The sequence below is a fragment of the Microcaecilia unicolor genome, chromosome 1, assembly GCF_901765095.1.
Source record: "Microcaecilia unicolor chromosome 1, aMicUni1.1, whole genome shotgun sequence".
In the NCBI taxonomy this organism is placed as follows: domain Eukaryota; kingdom Metazoa; phylum Chordata; class Amphibia; order Gymnophiona; family Siphonopidae; genus Microcaecilia; species Microcaecilia unicolor.
The window spans coordinates 251,761,143-251,774,812 of NC_044031.1; the positions used below are offsets into that span (position 1 = coordinate 251,761,143).

The following is a 13,670-nucleotide window of genomic DNA, read 5'->3' on the forward strand; positions in this document are numbered from 1 at the left end:
AGTGACTCAGACACACCCACAAGACATTACACTATATCCAATGACATCATAGCTCATAGAATTGTTGACAGTTAATGCATGCAGCACTTGTCTTTCACATATTCCTACAAGTAGTGCGCTCAAAATTGGCACTACCACCTGGGTAGCACGTGTTCCCGGGGGTAATTCCTAGTTTGGCACGCGCCGAACCCCGCAGTAGAAAATAGTTTTCTATTTTCTACTGCGGGGGCATTCTCGGCAGTAATCAGCAGCACGGCCACATCGGCACGCACTGCATGGTTACTGCATGGGTAGCGCGTGACTCCTTACTGCTAAGTCAGTGGCTGGCGGTTAGGGCTCAGGCCATAAATAGGCACATGCTAGTTTTAATTTTTACGCATGCCCATTTCCTGGCCCATCAAAAAATGGCCCTTTCCCCAGCCTCGGTAAAAATTGACCCAAAAGATGCACCTACACTACTGCAGGCCACTTTTTACCGCAGCTTTGTAAAAGGATCCCTGTATGTCTTGTGGAAAAATCTTCATTTTTGCTCAATTAATGGTATATCCAGATAGTGTACCAAATTGTTCATTAAGTTGGAAAATGTTGGGGATAAAGGACTCTGGGGAAGATACATATAACAAAACATTATCAGCATAGGCAGAAAGCTTTACCAATGAATTTGCAGTATTTATACCCTGAATATACTGTGAGGAATGAATAGCTATAAGTAAAGGTTCAAAGGCAAGGATGAAAAGAATTGGGGAAAGGGGGCATTCTTGCCTAGTGCCATGTGTTTAGGTAAATTGTTTGATAAGTGTGTCATTAATAAACAGGCGGGCCATGTGGTGAGAGTATAGAATTTTAACCATGTTAATAAAATGTGCATCCAAGCCCAGCTAATCCAAAACTGAAAACGAAAGCTGCCATTCAGTATAATGCAAATAGGTGGAAAATGTGGGATACAAATGCAACAAATAAATTAATAAATAATCAAAAGCCTTATTGGCATCTAACGAGATAACACACACAGGTGTGGACATTTTTTGAGCAGCTAGAATGACATGGGAAAAAATCCTTGTATTATCAAAGGCTAGTCTATGTTTAACAAAGCCAGTTTGAGCTAAGTATGAGATTGCTAATTACTTTTGATAGCCTTTCGGCCAAAATTTTGGCATAAATTATACAATCGTAGTTTAATAATGATGTAGGTCTGTAATTTTTAGCGAGCAGCAGATTACTACCAGGCTTTTCTAAAATAATGATGTTTGCCTCCGCAAAAGAGTCTGTGCTTTCGGCAAAAATGGTTGTAAAAGTCTAGACGTTTGAGTGATATTAAATTTAAAAAGTGTTTATAAAATTTATTGGAAAAGCCCGTCACTACCAGGGGCTTTCCCAGATTTCAGAGACTTGATAGCAGAATTAATCTTGTCAGTTGTGATCGGACTATTAAGTTGTTCCAACTGTTTTTTGTGATATTGATGGATTTGGAAGAGAGTTAAAAAAATTAACAATCTGATCTTTAGTTGGGGGAACTATCCTGCTTATAATCGAACGAGAAAAACACCCAAGTTCCGACCTAAATCGGGAGATGGACATTTATCTCACAAAAACGAATAACGCGGTATAATCGAAAGCCGAACTTGGACGTTTTCAACTGCACTCCATCGTGGAAGCGTACAAAGTTGACGGGGGCGTGTCGGAGGCATGGTGAAGGCAGGACTGGGGCATGGTTATCACCCGAACAGAGATGGGCGCCTTTCGCCGATAATGGAAAAAAAGTATGCGTTTGTAGCTAGAATTTAGGGCACTTTTCCTGGACCCTGTTTTTTCACGAATAAGGCCCCAAAAAGTGCCCTAAATGACCAGATTACCACCAGAGGGAATCGGGGATGACCTCCCCTGACTCCCCCAGTGGTCACTAACCCCCTCCCACCACAAAAAATGATGTTTCACAACTTTTTATTTTCACCCTCAAATGTCATACCCACCTCCCTGGCAGCAGTATGCAGGTCCCTGGAGCAGTTGTTAGGGGGTGCAGTGGACTTCAGGCAGGTGGACCCAGGCCCATCCCCCCCTACCTGTTACAATTGTGCTGCTTAATGCTTAGTCGTCCAACCCCCCCAAACCCACTGTACCCACATGTAGGTGCCCCCCTTCACCCCTTAGGGCTATAGTAATGGTGTAGACTTGTGGGCAGTGGGTTTTGAGGGGGATTTGGGGGGCTCAACACACAAGGGAAGGGTGCTATGCACCTGGGAGCTCTTTTACCTTTTTTTTTGTTTTTGTAAAAGTGCCCCCTAGGGTGCCCGGTTGGTGTCCTGGCATGTGAGGGGGACCAGTGCACTACGACTCCTGGCCCCTCCCACGAACAAATGCCTTGGATTTATTCGTTTTTGAGCTGGGCGCTTTCATTTTCCATTATCACTGAAAAACAAAAACGCCCAGCTCACAAATTGTCGAATAAAACATGGACATCTATTTTTTTCGAAAATACGGTTCGGTCCGCCCCTTCATGGACCCGTTCTCGGAGATAAACGCCCATGGAGATAGATGTTTTCGTTCGATTATGCCCCTCTATGGGATCTATAAATCTCCGAGTAAAATTCAACAAGTTGGTCTAGAATTGCATTCTTATCTGTCAAAAGGGTATTAGAGTCTTTACGTATGGTTGCAATGCGTGTGTTTTCCTTTTTTCTTTTAGATAGTGGGCTAACATTTTACCTGCTTTATTGGAACCAGCATAATAGGAAGCTTGTTGGGAAAATAGTATTATACCAGCTGATGCGCTAAGTGCTTGATTAATTTGAAACTTCAGTTTTTGAATTTCCACCAATAATGGTGCATTAGGTGTTTTTTTTTTAAATAAGAGTCTTGTGGAATTTTAAGTTCCTCTTTCAAATTATTGATGGCATTTCTCCTGTATTTATTGATGTGAGAACTACATTTGATGATTTCTCCCCTCATGCATGCCTTATAAGCACCCCATACAACAACAAAGTCAACATCAGGAGTAGCATTATTTAAAAAGAAGTCTGAGGACCATTTAGTGATATTGTTGCAAAAATCGCTATTTTGAAAAAGCATGGAATTAAACCTCCAGCCATGCTTGGGAGAAACAGAATTTGATAAACGTAAAGTGATAGTAATGCAAGCATGATATACGTATAGGTTCAATGGACGAACCAGCTATGTCTTGTACTAATAATTTTGAAATAAAAAAGTAATCCAGTCTTGATAGAGAATCATTTGGCGTAGAATAAAAGGTGAAATCCAGGTCAGATCAATGATGGAATCTCCATGAGTTTAAAAGGTTCCAGCTTTGGAGTAGGTTCCTTAAAGATATGTTGGCTTTCAAAGGTCTAATCTTTACTTTAGACCTACAATCCATAAAAGGGCCCAATGGGGGGATATTCATATCTCCGAAGAAAACCACCTTATCAACCTTTAACAATGCCAGTTGAGCTGACAGAGAATCAAAAAAGGCAGCGTTGTCAGTGTTAGGAGCATATACATGAATTAGTGCCATTTTTATTTGATCAATCTGAATTGTAACAATAACCCATCTACCTTCTGTGTCACAAAGGTGTGACAGGACTGAGTATTGGAAAAATTTAGACAGCAAAATCGCTGTCCTATTCTTTTTACCTCTAGCAGAGGAAAAATAACAGTCCTGAACCCAGTCCTGCCTCAGCTTTCTAGCTTCACTTGCAGATAGATGGGTCTCCTGCAAAAACAGAACGGCAGGGTGAAACATTTAGAGATATAATAGCAGTTTCTTTTCCTTTTAATAGGGTGTAAAACCCCTTTCACATATAAAGATAATATCGACAAATCAGAAGACATAATAAGCAAATTATATATGACTAGTAAAAAAGGCCCGTTTCTGACACAAATGAAACGGGCGCTAGCAAGCTTTTCCTTGGCTCCCCTGCAGCTACCCATGTCCAGTGACCCTCCTCTCCCCCTGCCCCCCTGCAGCCACCCATGTTCCGCGACCCTCCTCTCTCTCCTGCCCTTCCTGCAGCCACCCATGTCCAGCGACCCTCCTCTCTCCCCTGCCCCCCTCCAGCCACCCAGGTCCAGCAACCCTCCTCTCTCCCCTGCCCCCCCCTCCAGCCACCCATGTCCAGCAACCCTCCTCTCTCCCCTGTCCCCCCTCCAGCCACCCATGTCCAGCGACCATCCTCTGTACATGGATCAACTGTGAGGCATGTTTTCTTTCCCCGGGTTCTGAAGTTGACATCATAATGGCTACGGTGATGTCAGCCTGATCTACGGAGCCGTCCTGACCAACTCGGAATGAGCCATGGTCCCAGGCAGCAAGTCAGAACATTGGAGGTGAGAATTATTATATAGGATATTCTACTTAAAAAGTCAAAATAATATTTCATCATGCAAAATAGGTCATTAAGTACCAGTAACACATAGAGAGCCATTGTTAACTTGTGAGAAAGTCAAGATCTGTATGAAAACAAGCATATAAAAACTATAAGAAAAATCAACGACATCAGGCAAAAATCACCTGCCCCTCAACTGAGGCAAAGTTCAGGGGTCAAGAACTAAGGTGGAGAAAGAGGTTAACTCCATGAATCTACTTAGAGCATAGATGATGGAGTGATCCAGGCTAGAAAAGACAGAGTGACATTAGGCAGAGGATATTCCTTGTGACTCATGTTCATCTAGAAATTTTTCCTTCAGTGCTGGTTCTGAGTATGACTTCATGGAATTACAATAAGTAACCTTCATGGTGGCTGGAGAAAAGAGCCCATATTTGGCATTGATATTTTTAAGTCTGGGACGCAGGGCCAAGAAGTGCTTGCGTTTATCAACAGTAGTTCTAGCAAAGTCACTGGTGATCATGATATATGTCCATTCCAAACAAGCTACTGCTTGGATTTAATAGCTGACGGTATTTCTATGACTTGTGAAAATCGAAGAATTTTACAGACTATAGGCCATGGATATTTCTCCGTGGCTGAAGCATGTGCAGGCACTCTATGAGCTCCCTCTAGTTCAAACGGACGGTCAAAATGCAAAGAGAGGAGTGATGGAATAAATGTTTCCAAGAAACTCACACATTTATCTTTTTTTGATCCCTCCAGGACCCTCAAAATTCTTACATTATTCTGCTGATTGCAGTTGCTGGCATCCTCCATTGTTTGTTGCAGGCTCAGAATTGTTTTTTGTAGTTTGAGGCCATGTCATCTTCCAATTGAGCGATTCTCATTTCTGCTTCAGTAATATGGTATTCAAAGGGAAGCAAATTTTGAATTAAACTGTATCATTTCTGCCTTAAGATCTTTAATAGAGGACGTGTTTTCAGACACCATTGTAGTAATCTCCTGCAGTCTGGCCACAACTTCGGACACGGAGCCGGTGCCTTCTTTTTATTCCATCGACTTCCATGGTCCGTTTTCTGCCTTTTGTTGGCAGAACTTGCTGCAAACGCCGCTTCTAATTTACTTTGATGGTGGAAGGCCATTGTGCAATGAAGGAATTCCAATTTGGAAGCCTGGTGAACATATTAATTATTATTATTATTTATTGCATTTGTATCCCACATTTTCCCACCTATTTGCAGGCTCAATGTGGCTTACATTGTTCCGTCATAACATAGTAAAACATAGTAACATAGTAGATGAAGGCAGAAAAAGACCTGCACGGTCCATCCAGTCTGCCCAACAAGATAGCTCATATGTGCTACTTTTTGTGTATACCCTACTTTGATTTGTACCTGTGCTCTTCAGGGCACAGACCGTATAAGTCTGCCCAGCACTATCCCTGCCTCCCAACCACCAGCCCCGCCTCCCAACCACTGGCTCTGGCACAGACCGTATAAGTCTGCCCAGCACTTTCCCCGCCTCCCAACCACCAGCCCCGCCTCCCACCACCGTCTCTGGCACAGACCGTATAAGTCTGCCCAGCACTATCCCTGCCTCCCAACCACCAGTCCCGCTTCCCACCACCGGCTCTGGCACAGACCGTATAAGTCTGCCCAGCACTATCCCCGCCTCCCAACCACCAGCCCCGCCTCCCGATCTCGACTAAGCTCTTTATGCTTATCCCACGCATGTTTGACAATCGCTATTTCCGGAGTGAGAGATACAGTGGTATTACAGTAAAGGGCTTAATTGATATAGTAGATTGAGCAGTCAGGTATAAGGAGTGCTTACTCGGAATAAGTGGTAGGGTGGTATTGCGTTAGAGTTCGTTCGTGGTAGAATGGGCCTTGGTAGTCAAGTATAGAGAGTTAGGTTTTATCCAGTTCAGGCTTGGATTTTGTTGTTTGGTAATTAGGATGGATCGTTGTTGTATGCCTTGTTGAACAAGCTGGTTAACCGATGAGTTTAATGGAGATTTCAGCGGAGCTCATAGCTTACATGTCCAACCTCATGTAGTGCTCGAGTGCCCCACCTTGACTTCTTATTCTTAATTACTTTTCTCAAAGTGTTTTTAGTGGAGGAGTGGCCTAGAGGTTAGAGCACTGGTCTTGCAATCCAGAGGTGGCCAGTTTAAATCCTACTGCTGCTCCTTGTGATCTTGGGCAAGTAATTTAACCCTCCATTGCCTCAGGTACAAACTTAGATTGTGAGCCCTCCTGGGACAGAGAAATATCCAGTGTACCTGAATGTAACTCACCTTGAGCTACTACTGAAAAAGGTGTGAGAAAAATCTAAATAAATTTTTGTTGAAATGTTATGTAGATCAGTAAAACAAACTTCTATTGTCTGGATTGTGGCGCTTATTTCAACTCTGGTGGTCAGTATTTTAAAAAAGAAAACACTGACTGTCCTAGCTGAATAGTGAGCCCTATGCTTCAAAATTTGTGACCATCTCTGGGAAAAGGTGACTAAAGTAGTGAGTCCAAAATGTTGAGAATGGATGATTTTTCATGTCTTGGGTCTATAAGTAGTCAGAAAAAAGTGTGAACTTCTGTAACTTTTTTTTTTTTTTTTTTCACATAAAAGGATTGGGTTTAGACTGTTGTATTACAAACTGTTTGCTGTAACAGAAATAATTAAAATCTCTTTTTTTTTGTTTCTGGTGACTTTAGTCACCTTTTCCCAAAGATGGTCCCATTTAGGATTGCTATTAATTTGCCTAGCTTTGGAAGCCTAATGTAGGTGCCTAGTGCAAGAATTCAGTGCTAAGCTCTTAACTTCTTTTTCCTTGCCCTAAATCTGCCCCTGTTGCCACCCACTTCTATGATCCTACATTTAGGAGAAGCAAGAATTCAGGCAATCAGCCCCAGTAAGTTTTCAAAAGGCCAATTTATTAGGCTAACCCTCAAAGGCAGCTAAACCCTTTGCATATTGGTTTCTATGTAGGGATAAATATTCAGCTGATGGCGGAGAGCTGTTTTTTTTAATCTGTCACTAGCTTTGTGCCCCAACTTTCAATTCCAGGCCATGTCCGGGCACTAGCATTGAATATCTAGGTTTGTGTGGCCGTCTATCCCATATCCAGTTAAGTGTGATATTCAGCTTTTAACGGCCTAAGTGAAGTTGGACAAAGATAGGACTAAGTTTTATGTAGTCCAATTTGTCTGGTTCATTTAGTCGGTTAAGGGGCCCTTTTACTAAGGCGTGTAGGCGCCAACGCACATCAATTTGTAACTACTGCCCGGCTACCAAGTGCCCCGGATGGTAATTCCATTTTTTATGCGTGTTCAATACGCGCGTCAGAAAATATTTTTTATTTTCTATCCCGTGTTGCTAACCTGGTGGTAATTGGCAGTGTACGCGTGCTGATGATTACTGCCTGGTTAACGCGTGAGACCTTACCGCTAAGTCAATGGGTGGCGGTAAGTTCTCAGGCCCAAAATGGACACGTGCCAATTTTTATTTTGACGCAAGTCCATTTTCGGCCCCCCCAAAAAGTCCTTTTTGCAGGCACACTGAAAAATGGACCTGCGTGTGGCCAATACACGCACCTGTTTATTTATTTATTTATTACATTTGTACCCCGCGCTTTCCCGCTCATCGCAGGCTCAATGCGGCTTATACAGTGGTGGAAATAAGTATTTGATCCCTTGCTGATTTTGTAAGTTTGCCCACTGACAAAGACATGAGCAGCCCATAATTGAAGGGTAGGTTATTGGTAACAGTGAGAGATAGCACATCACAAATTAAATCCGGAAAATCACATTGTGGAAAGTATATGAATTTATTTGCATTCTGCAGAGGGAAATAAGTATTTGATCCCCCACCAACCAGTAAGAGATCTGGCCCCTACAGACCAGGTAGATGCTCCAAATCAACTCGTTACCTGCATGACAGACAGCTGTCGGCAATGGTCACCTGTATGAAAGACACCTGTCCACAGACTCAGTGAATCAGTCAGACTCTAACCTCTACAAAATGGCCAAGAGCAAGGAGCTGTCTAAGGATGTCAGGGACAAGATCATACACCTGCACAAGGCTGGAATGGGCTACAAAACCATCAGTAAGACGCTGGGCGAGAAGGAGACAACTGTTGGTGCCATAGTAAGAAAATGGAAGAAGTACAAAATGACTGTCAATCGACAAAGATCTGGGGCTCCACGCAAAATCTCACCTCGTGGGGTATCCTTGATCATGAGGAAGGTTAGAAATCAGCCTACAACTACAAGGGGGGAACTTGTCAATGATCTCAAGGCAGCTGGGACCACTGTCACCACGAAAACCATTGGTAACACATTACGACATAACGGATTGCAATCCTGCAGTGCCCGCAAGGTCCCCCTGCTCCGGAAGGCACATGTGACGGCCCGTCTGAAGTTTGCCAGTGAACACCTGGATGATGCCGAGAGTGATTGGGAGAAGGTGCTGTGGTCAGATGAGACAAAAATTGAGCTCTTTGGCATGAACTCAACTCGCCGTGTTTGGAGGAAGAGAAATGCTGCCTATGACCCAAAGAACACCGTCCCCACTGTCAAGCATGGAGGTGGAAATGTTATGTTTTGGGGGTGTTTCTCTGCTAAGGGCACAGGACTACTTCACCGCATCAATGGGAGAATGGATGGGGCCATGTACCGTACAATTCTGAGTGACAACCTCCTTCCCTCCGCCAGGGCCTTAAAAATGGGTCGTGGCTGGGTCTTCCAGCACGACAATGACCCAAAACATACAGCCAAGGCAACAAAGGAGTGGCTCAGGAAGAAGCACATTAGGGTCATGGAGTGGCCTAGCCAGTCACCAGACCTTAATCCCATTGAAAACTTATGGAGGGAGCTGAAGCTGCGAGTTGCCAAGCGACAGCCCAGAACTCTTAATGATTTAGAGATGATCTGCAAAGAGGAGTGGACCAAAATTCCTCCTGACATGTGTGCAAACCTCATCATCAACTACAGAAGACGTCTGACCGCTGTGCTTGCCAACAAGGGTTTTGCCACCAAGTATTAGGTCTTGTTTGCCAGAGGGATTAAATACTTATTTCCCTCTGCAGAATGCAAATAAATTCATATACTTTCCACAATGTGATTTTCCGGATTTAATTTGTGATGTGCTATCTCTCACTGTTACCAATAACCTACCCTTCAATTATGGGCTGCTCATGTCTTTGTCAGTGGGCAAACTTACAAAATCAGCAAGGGATCAAATACTTATTTCCACCACTGTATAGTAACAAGAGAATACAATCTATAGTATCAAAATCAACAAAGGAGGTATGTGATAGGACAAATAAACATGGAGTAAATGGGATAAACGAGGTATGAGTGAAAGGATAGGGATAGGTAATGAGGTGGATCGATAAAGGAGAAGTTGAGGAAGAGCATAGAGGGTAAGAAGGTTGGTAGGAGATAATATCTGAGTCATTGTTATTAATGATTAGATGAACCAGTATGTAGATGGGTTACTTATGTTTGCTTATGATAGGTCAAGTCGTTCGGGTAAACCTGTTTGAATAGATGGGTTTTCAATAATTTCCTAAAGGGAAGATATTCACTAATTGACCGAATATATCTGGGTAGAGCATTCCAGAGTTGGGATCCCAGGTAGGGGAAGTTTGCATGGTAGGTTTTGTATTTTAGTCCTTTGCAATTGGGAAGGTGCAGGTTAAGGTATGATCTTGAAGATGTAGACATGTTTCTGGTCGGAAGGTTTAATAGATTGACCATGTAACTTGGTGATACAGGCCATTTTTCGGCGCACTTTAGTAAAAGGTGCTGAATATTTGCACTTCATGTGTGCTGACTCATTCTCTGGACCACCCACAAAATAGCTGGCCACAACTTTAGCAATTAGTCCCACTGAATATCAGCAGATAGCCACACACAGATGATTTAACTGGCCAAGAGCCTCTCCTACCCGGTCACATTGCTTTGGATAGGAACCTCAATGTTTATAGGAAGTCTACCAAGGAATGAATATTCCAACTACCATTTTCAAGATAAACAGGATTGAGGCCTTTGGGGGTAATTCTATAAGAAACACCTAGATTTAGCCTGCAAAAATGTGCATAAGTGACTAGAACTCTGACATGTACGCGTGTATGCGAACACATACGTGTGTGAATGTCATTCTGGCTATTCACAGTTCTGTAACATTAGGGCCATGGTATACTGTAGGTGATTGTGCCTAGATTATAGGTGAATTTTTGGCATGTTATGCTAGCATTCCATGAAGACAAGTAGGTCCATTGTAGGCGTTGTAGAATTTTATTGAATTACTCTCTTGGTGTTCAAATGCTGCTAAGAGAAATACCTCCATGGAGTAAGGTTGGGAGGGGGGTGGGTTGGTTTAATTTTATGTTGTGTGGTGTTTTGATTTTTGAATGTTTATAATCTGTATTTAGATGCTCTAGATTGCATTGAGCGGCAGTAACTAATATTGGGGCTCTTTTACCAAGCTGCGATAAAAGGAGCCCAGCGGTGGCACTGGCGTATGGATTTGGCACTCAACAAGGTCCCCTTTTATTGTAGTGGGTACAAGGCTTTAAGAAAAAAAGAAAATGGCTGTGCGTTGTTAAACTCCTGCCGCATAGCCATTTCCTGGGGGAGCCCTTTCCACCATCTATTTAGGAGGCGGTAAGTGCTCCCAGGCTAACCCGGCAGTAACCTGGCAGTGCTGCCCAATTACTGATGAGTAAGCCCCTGGCGCTAAAAATATAAAAATGTTTTTCAAGCACCGGCCGTGGCATGCAGCCAGACTCCTGCAGTAGCCCGGCGATAGTGCCAAATTGGCATGCAGCAAGTCCGCAGTAGACTTTTTGCACCTTTGTAAAAAGGGCCCCATTGTGATTAAAAACAACAAATAAATAAAACAAACAAACAGCCCTCTCTTTATTCATTTTGAAGGTTTTTTTTTTCTCTAATGGCAGGTCTGATATATAATTTGGTGGCAGATGTGGCCAAGAAAGAACAGGGCCAGCAGGCCAGGGTTTATTTTGTGTCTTCTGGAGAATCCATGGGCCAAGTCACAGAGAAGATGCAGCTCTCGTACATGGAAGAGAAGTGTGCGGACTATCCAGCCTATGTGAAGGTTAGTTGGTTTTACTTTTCCATCTCACATGTTAGGTTGTTAACTTGTCCATCACTGTGTGCTCTGAATATCCTTTTAGAATGATACCCATGGAATATCAGACCAAGTGGATTTGTTTTTTTTCCACTTTGTATTTGACTGTTTCCGGATGATTAGCTTTGCCTACAGTGCCTTTTTAAAGAATTATTGTTCACTTGAGGATGCAGTTTAGCTTTGGAAGATGGATAGGAGTAGCTCTTTACTTGCTGTCTAGCCGCATTGTACTCTTGTGAGCTTTATTGTTCTGTCCATTTAAGATTCCTTACTTCTTGGTAATGCTATTCTCGCATTTTCTTGTGCAACGTCTTGATGATGGTATTACATTTTTGGTTAGTAAAATGGATTCAACAGAGGAACTACAATGTATATTGTGCAACAAAGCACATAAATTCTGGAAAAAAAAAACCCTGGAACGCCCCAAAATACTAGCAGTCATGTCTCCTTACCTGAATATATGTAAACCGCTTTGAATGTAGTTGCAAAAACCTCAGAAAGGCGGTATATCAAGTCCCATTTCCCTTTCCCTTTCCTTGAATTTATGCACTATAGGATTTCTTTGTGCATTGTTAGAGAATACCATGTTTGCATAAATCCCAATTAACTCTAATAATTGCTTGTTAGCAGCCAATTATTGGCACTATCAATTAATTTGCATACGCAAATTGTCAGTTTATGCTGACTTGTGTGCGCAAATTTAGTTACCATATATAGAATCCAGGGGTTTCTTAGCGACAGCAGCAGATGAATCCAGAGATGTGTGGGCTGTGTCCATCTACCAGCAGGTGGAGATAGAGAGTACTGAACTGAAATGGTACCTGAGACGTCATGCGCCTAGTCCAGTCTCCAGCAGGCGAGTGTTCCTGATGTTCCTGGATTAGTGGCTGCTGGCTCCTATTCTGTTGTCAGTTCAGTGTTGCCTGGGGTGTGTGGCTGATCGGTACTGACTTTGGGGATATACCTGGTCCCACTAGGTCCCTTACCCACCCTCCCTCCTTACTGTTGCCCTTTTCCTTCTCCTCCGTCACGTTAAAAAAAAAACTGGGCAAGGAGACTGATAGAGTTGGGCAGCAACTGACACTTCCCTTCCACAGAACCCTTGATGGCAAAGCTGGGTGAGTGAGACTCCTCAGTCATTTTGGGAGTGCAACCCCCCCTCCCCAAAATCCGGTCTCTCCACAGAATGCTGCTCCCACTGTAGGGAGCAGAGAGCAGTTTCAGGGCAGTATCGGGGAGGTTTCGCTGGGAACTGGCTCTGGTGTCCCACGCTGCCAAAAAAGGTAGATGCCTTCCAGCCAGTACTCGACCTCAAGCGAGCCAACCGGTTCTTGAAGGTCTGACATTTTCACATAGAAACACTACGTTGGTTATTTCAGTGGTACAACCAGGTGAATTTCTCACGGCCTTGAATCTCAAGGAAGAGTAGCTACACATTCCCATTTGACCTCCTCACCGCAAGTTCCTTCATTTTGCTGTTCTTGGGCAGCACTTTCAGTTTCAAGTGCTCCCATTTGGACTAACCACCGCTCTTCAGACCTTTTCCAAGGTCATGGTGGTGGCAGCAGTGGCCTTCCTATGCCAGCAGGGCATACAGGTTCACCCCTATCTGGACGATTGGCTCATCCGGGTGCAGGAGAGCAGCTGGGCCACCACTCAGGTCATTTCTGTTCTTCAGTTATTGGGGTGGATCATCAATCTTCCCAAGAGTCAGCTGGTTCCCACAAGGATATTGTGGGGGTCTGGATCTATATGAATCTCAGCAAAGTGTTCTTACCGGAACACCGCTGCAATAAGCTGCAATTTCAGGTCCAAGCTCTGCGTTGGAACGCAGCTCCTCGGGTGTGGGAATACGTTCAGACTCTAGGATCCATGGCGGCATATGTACCCATTGCAACAGTCTCTTATGGGCCATTGGTCTCCAGTGTCTCAACGTTACCATCTGCGGTGTGGTTGGATGCCGGAGACTCACCGCAGTATGCAGTGGTGGCTTCAGAGGCCCAACCTTCGGCAAGGCCTTCAACTGGCAATCCCGCATTGGACGATTGTGATGACTCAGACAATGAGCTCTCGGGGTGGGGAGCTCACTGTCTGAGTCAGGTGGTGCAGGGCCTCTGGTTTCCGGAAGAGTCCCTGTGGTCAATAAATCGTTTGGAGCTTCGAGCAGTTCGCCTAGCTCTTCTGGCATTTCTA

The 13,670-nt window shown here is 43.8% G+C and overlaps 1 protein-coding gene across 1 annotated transcript in view; it reads left to right on the forward strand.

Moving 5' to 3' along the window:
* The window catches only part of ITGA9 (integrin subunit alpha 9), a 686,274-nt gene that overhangs the window by 258,199 nt on the left and 414,405 nt on the right, over positions 1-13,670 (forward strand). The window contains exon 15 of the mRNA XM_030205631.1: positions 11,284-11,444. Within this exon, the coding sequence (XP_030061491.1) occupies positions 11,284-11,444 (161 nt within the window). The remainder of the gene's footprint in view (positions 1-11,283; positions 11,445-13,670) is intronic.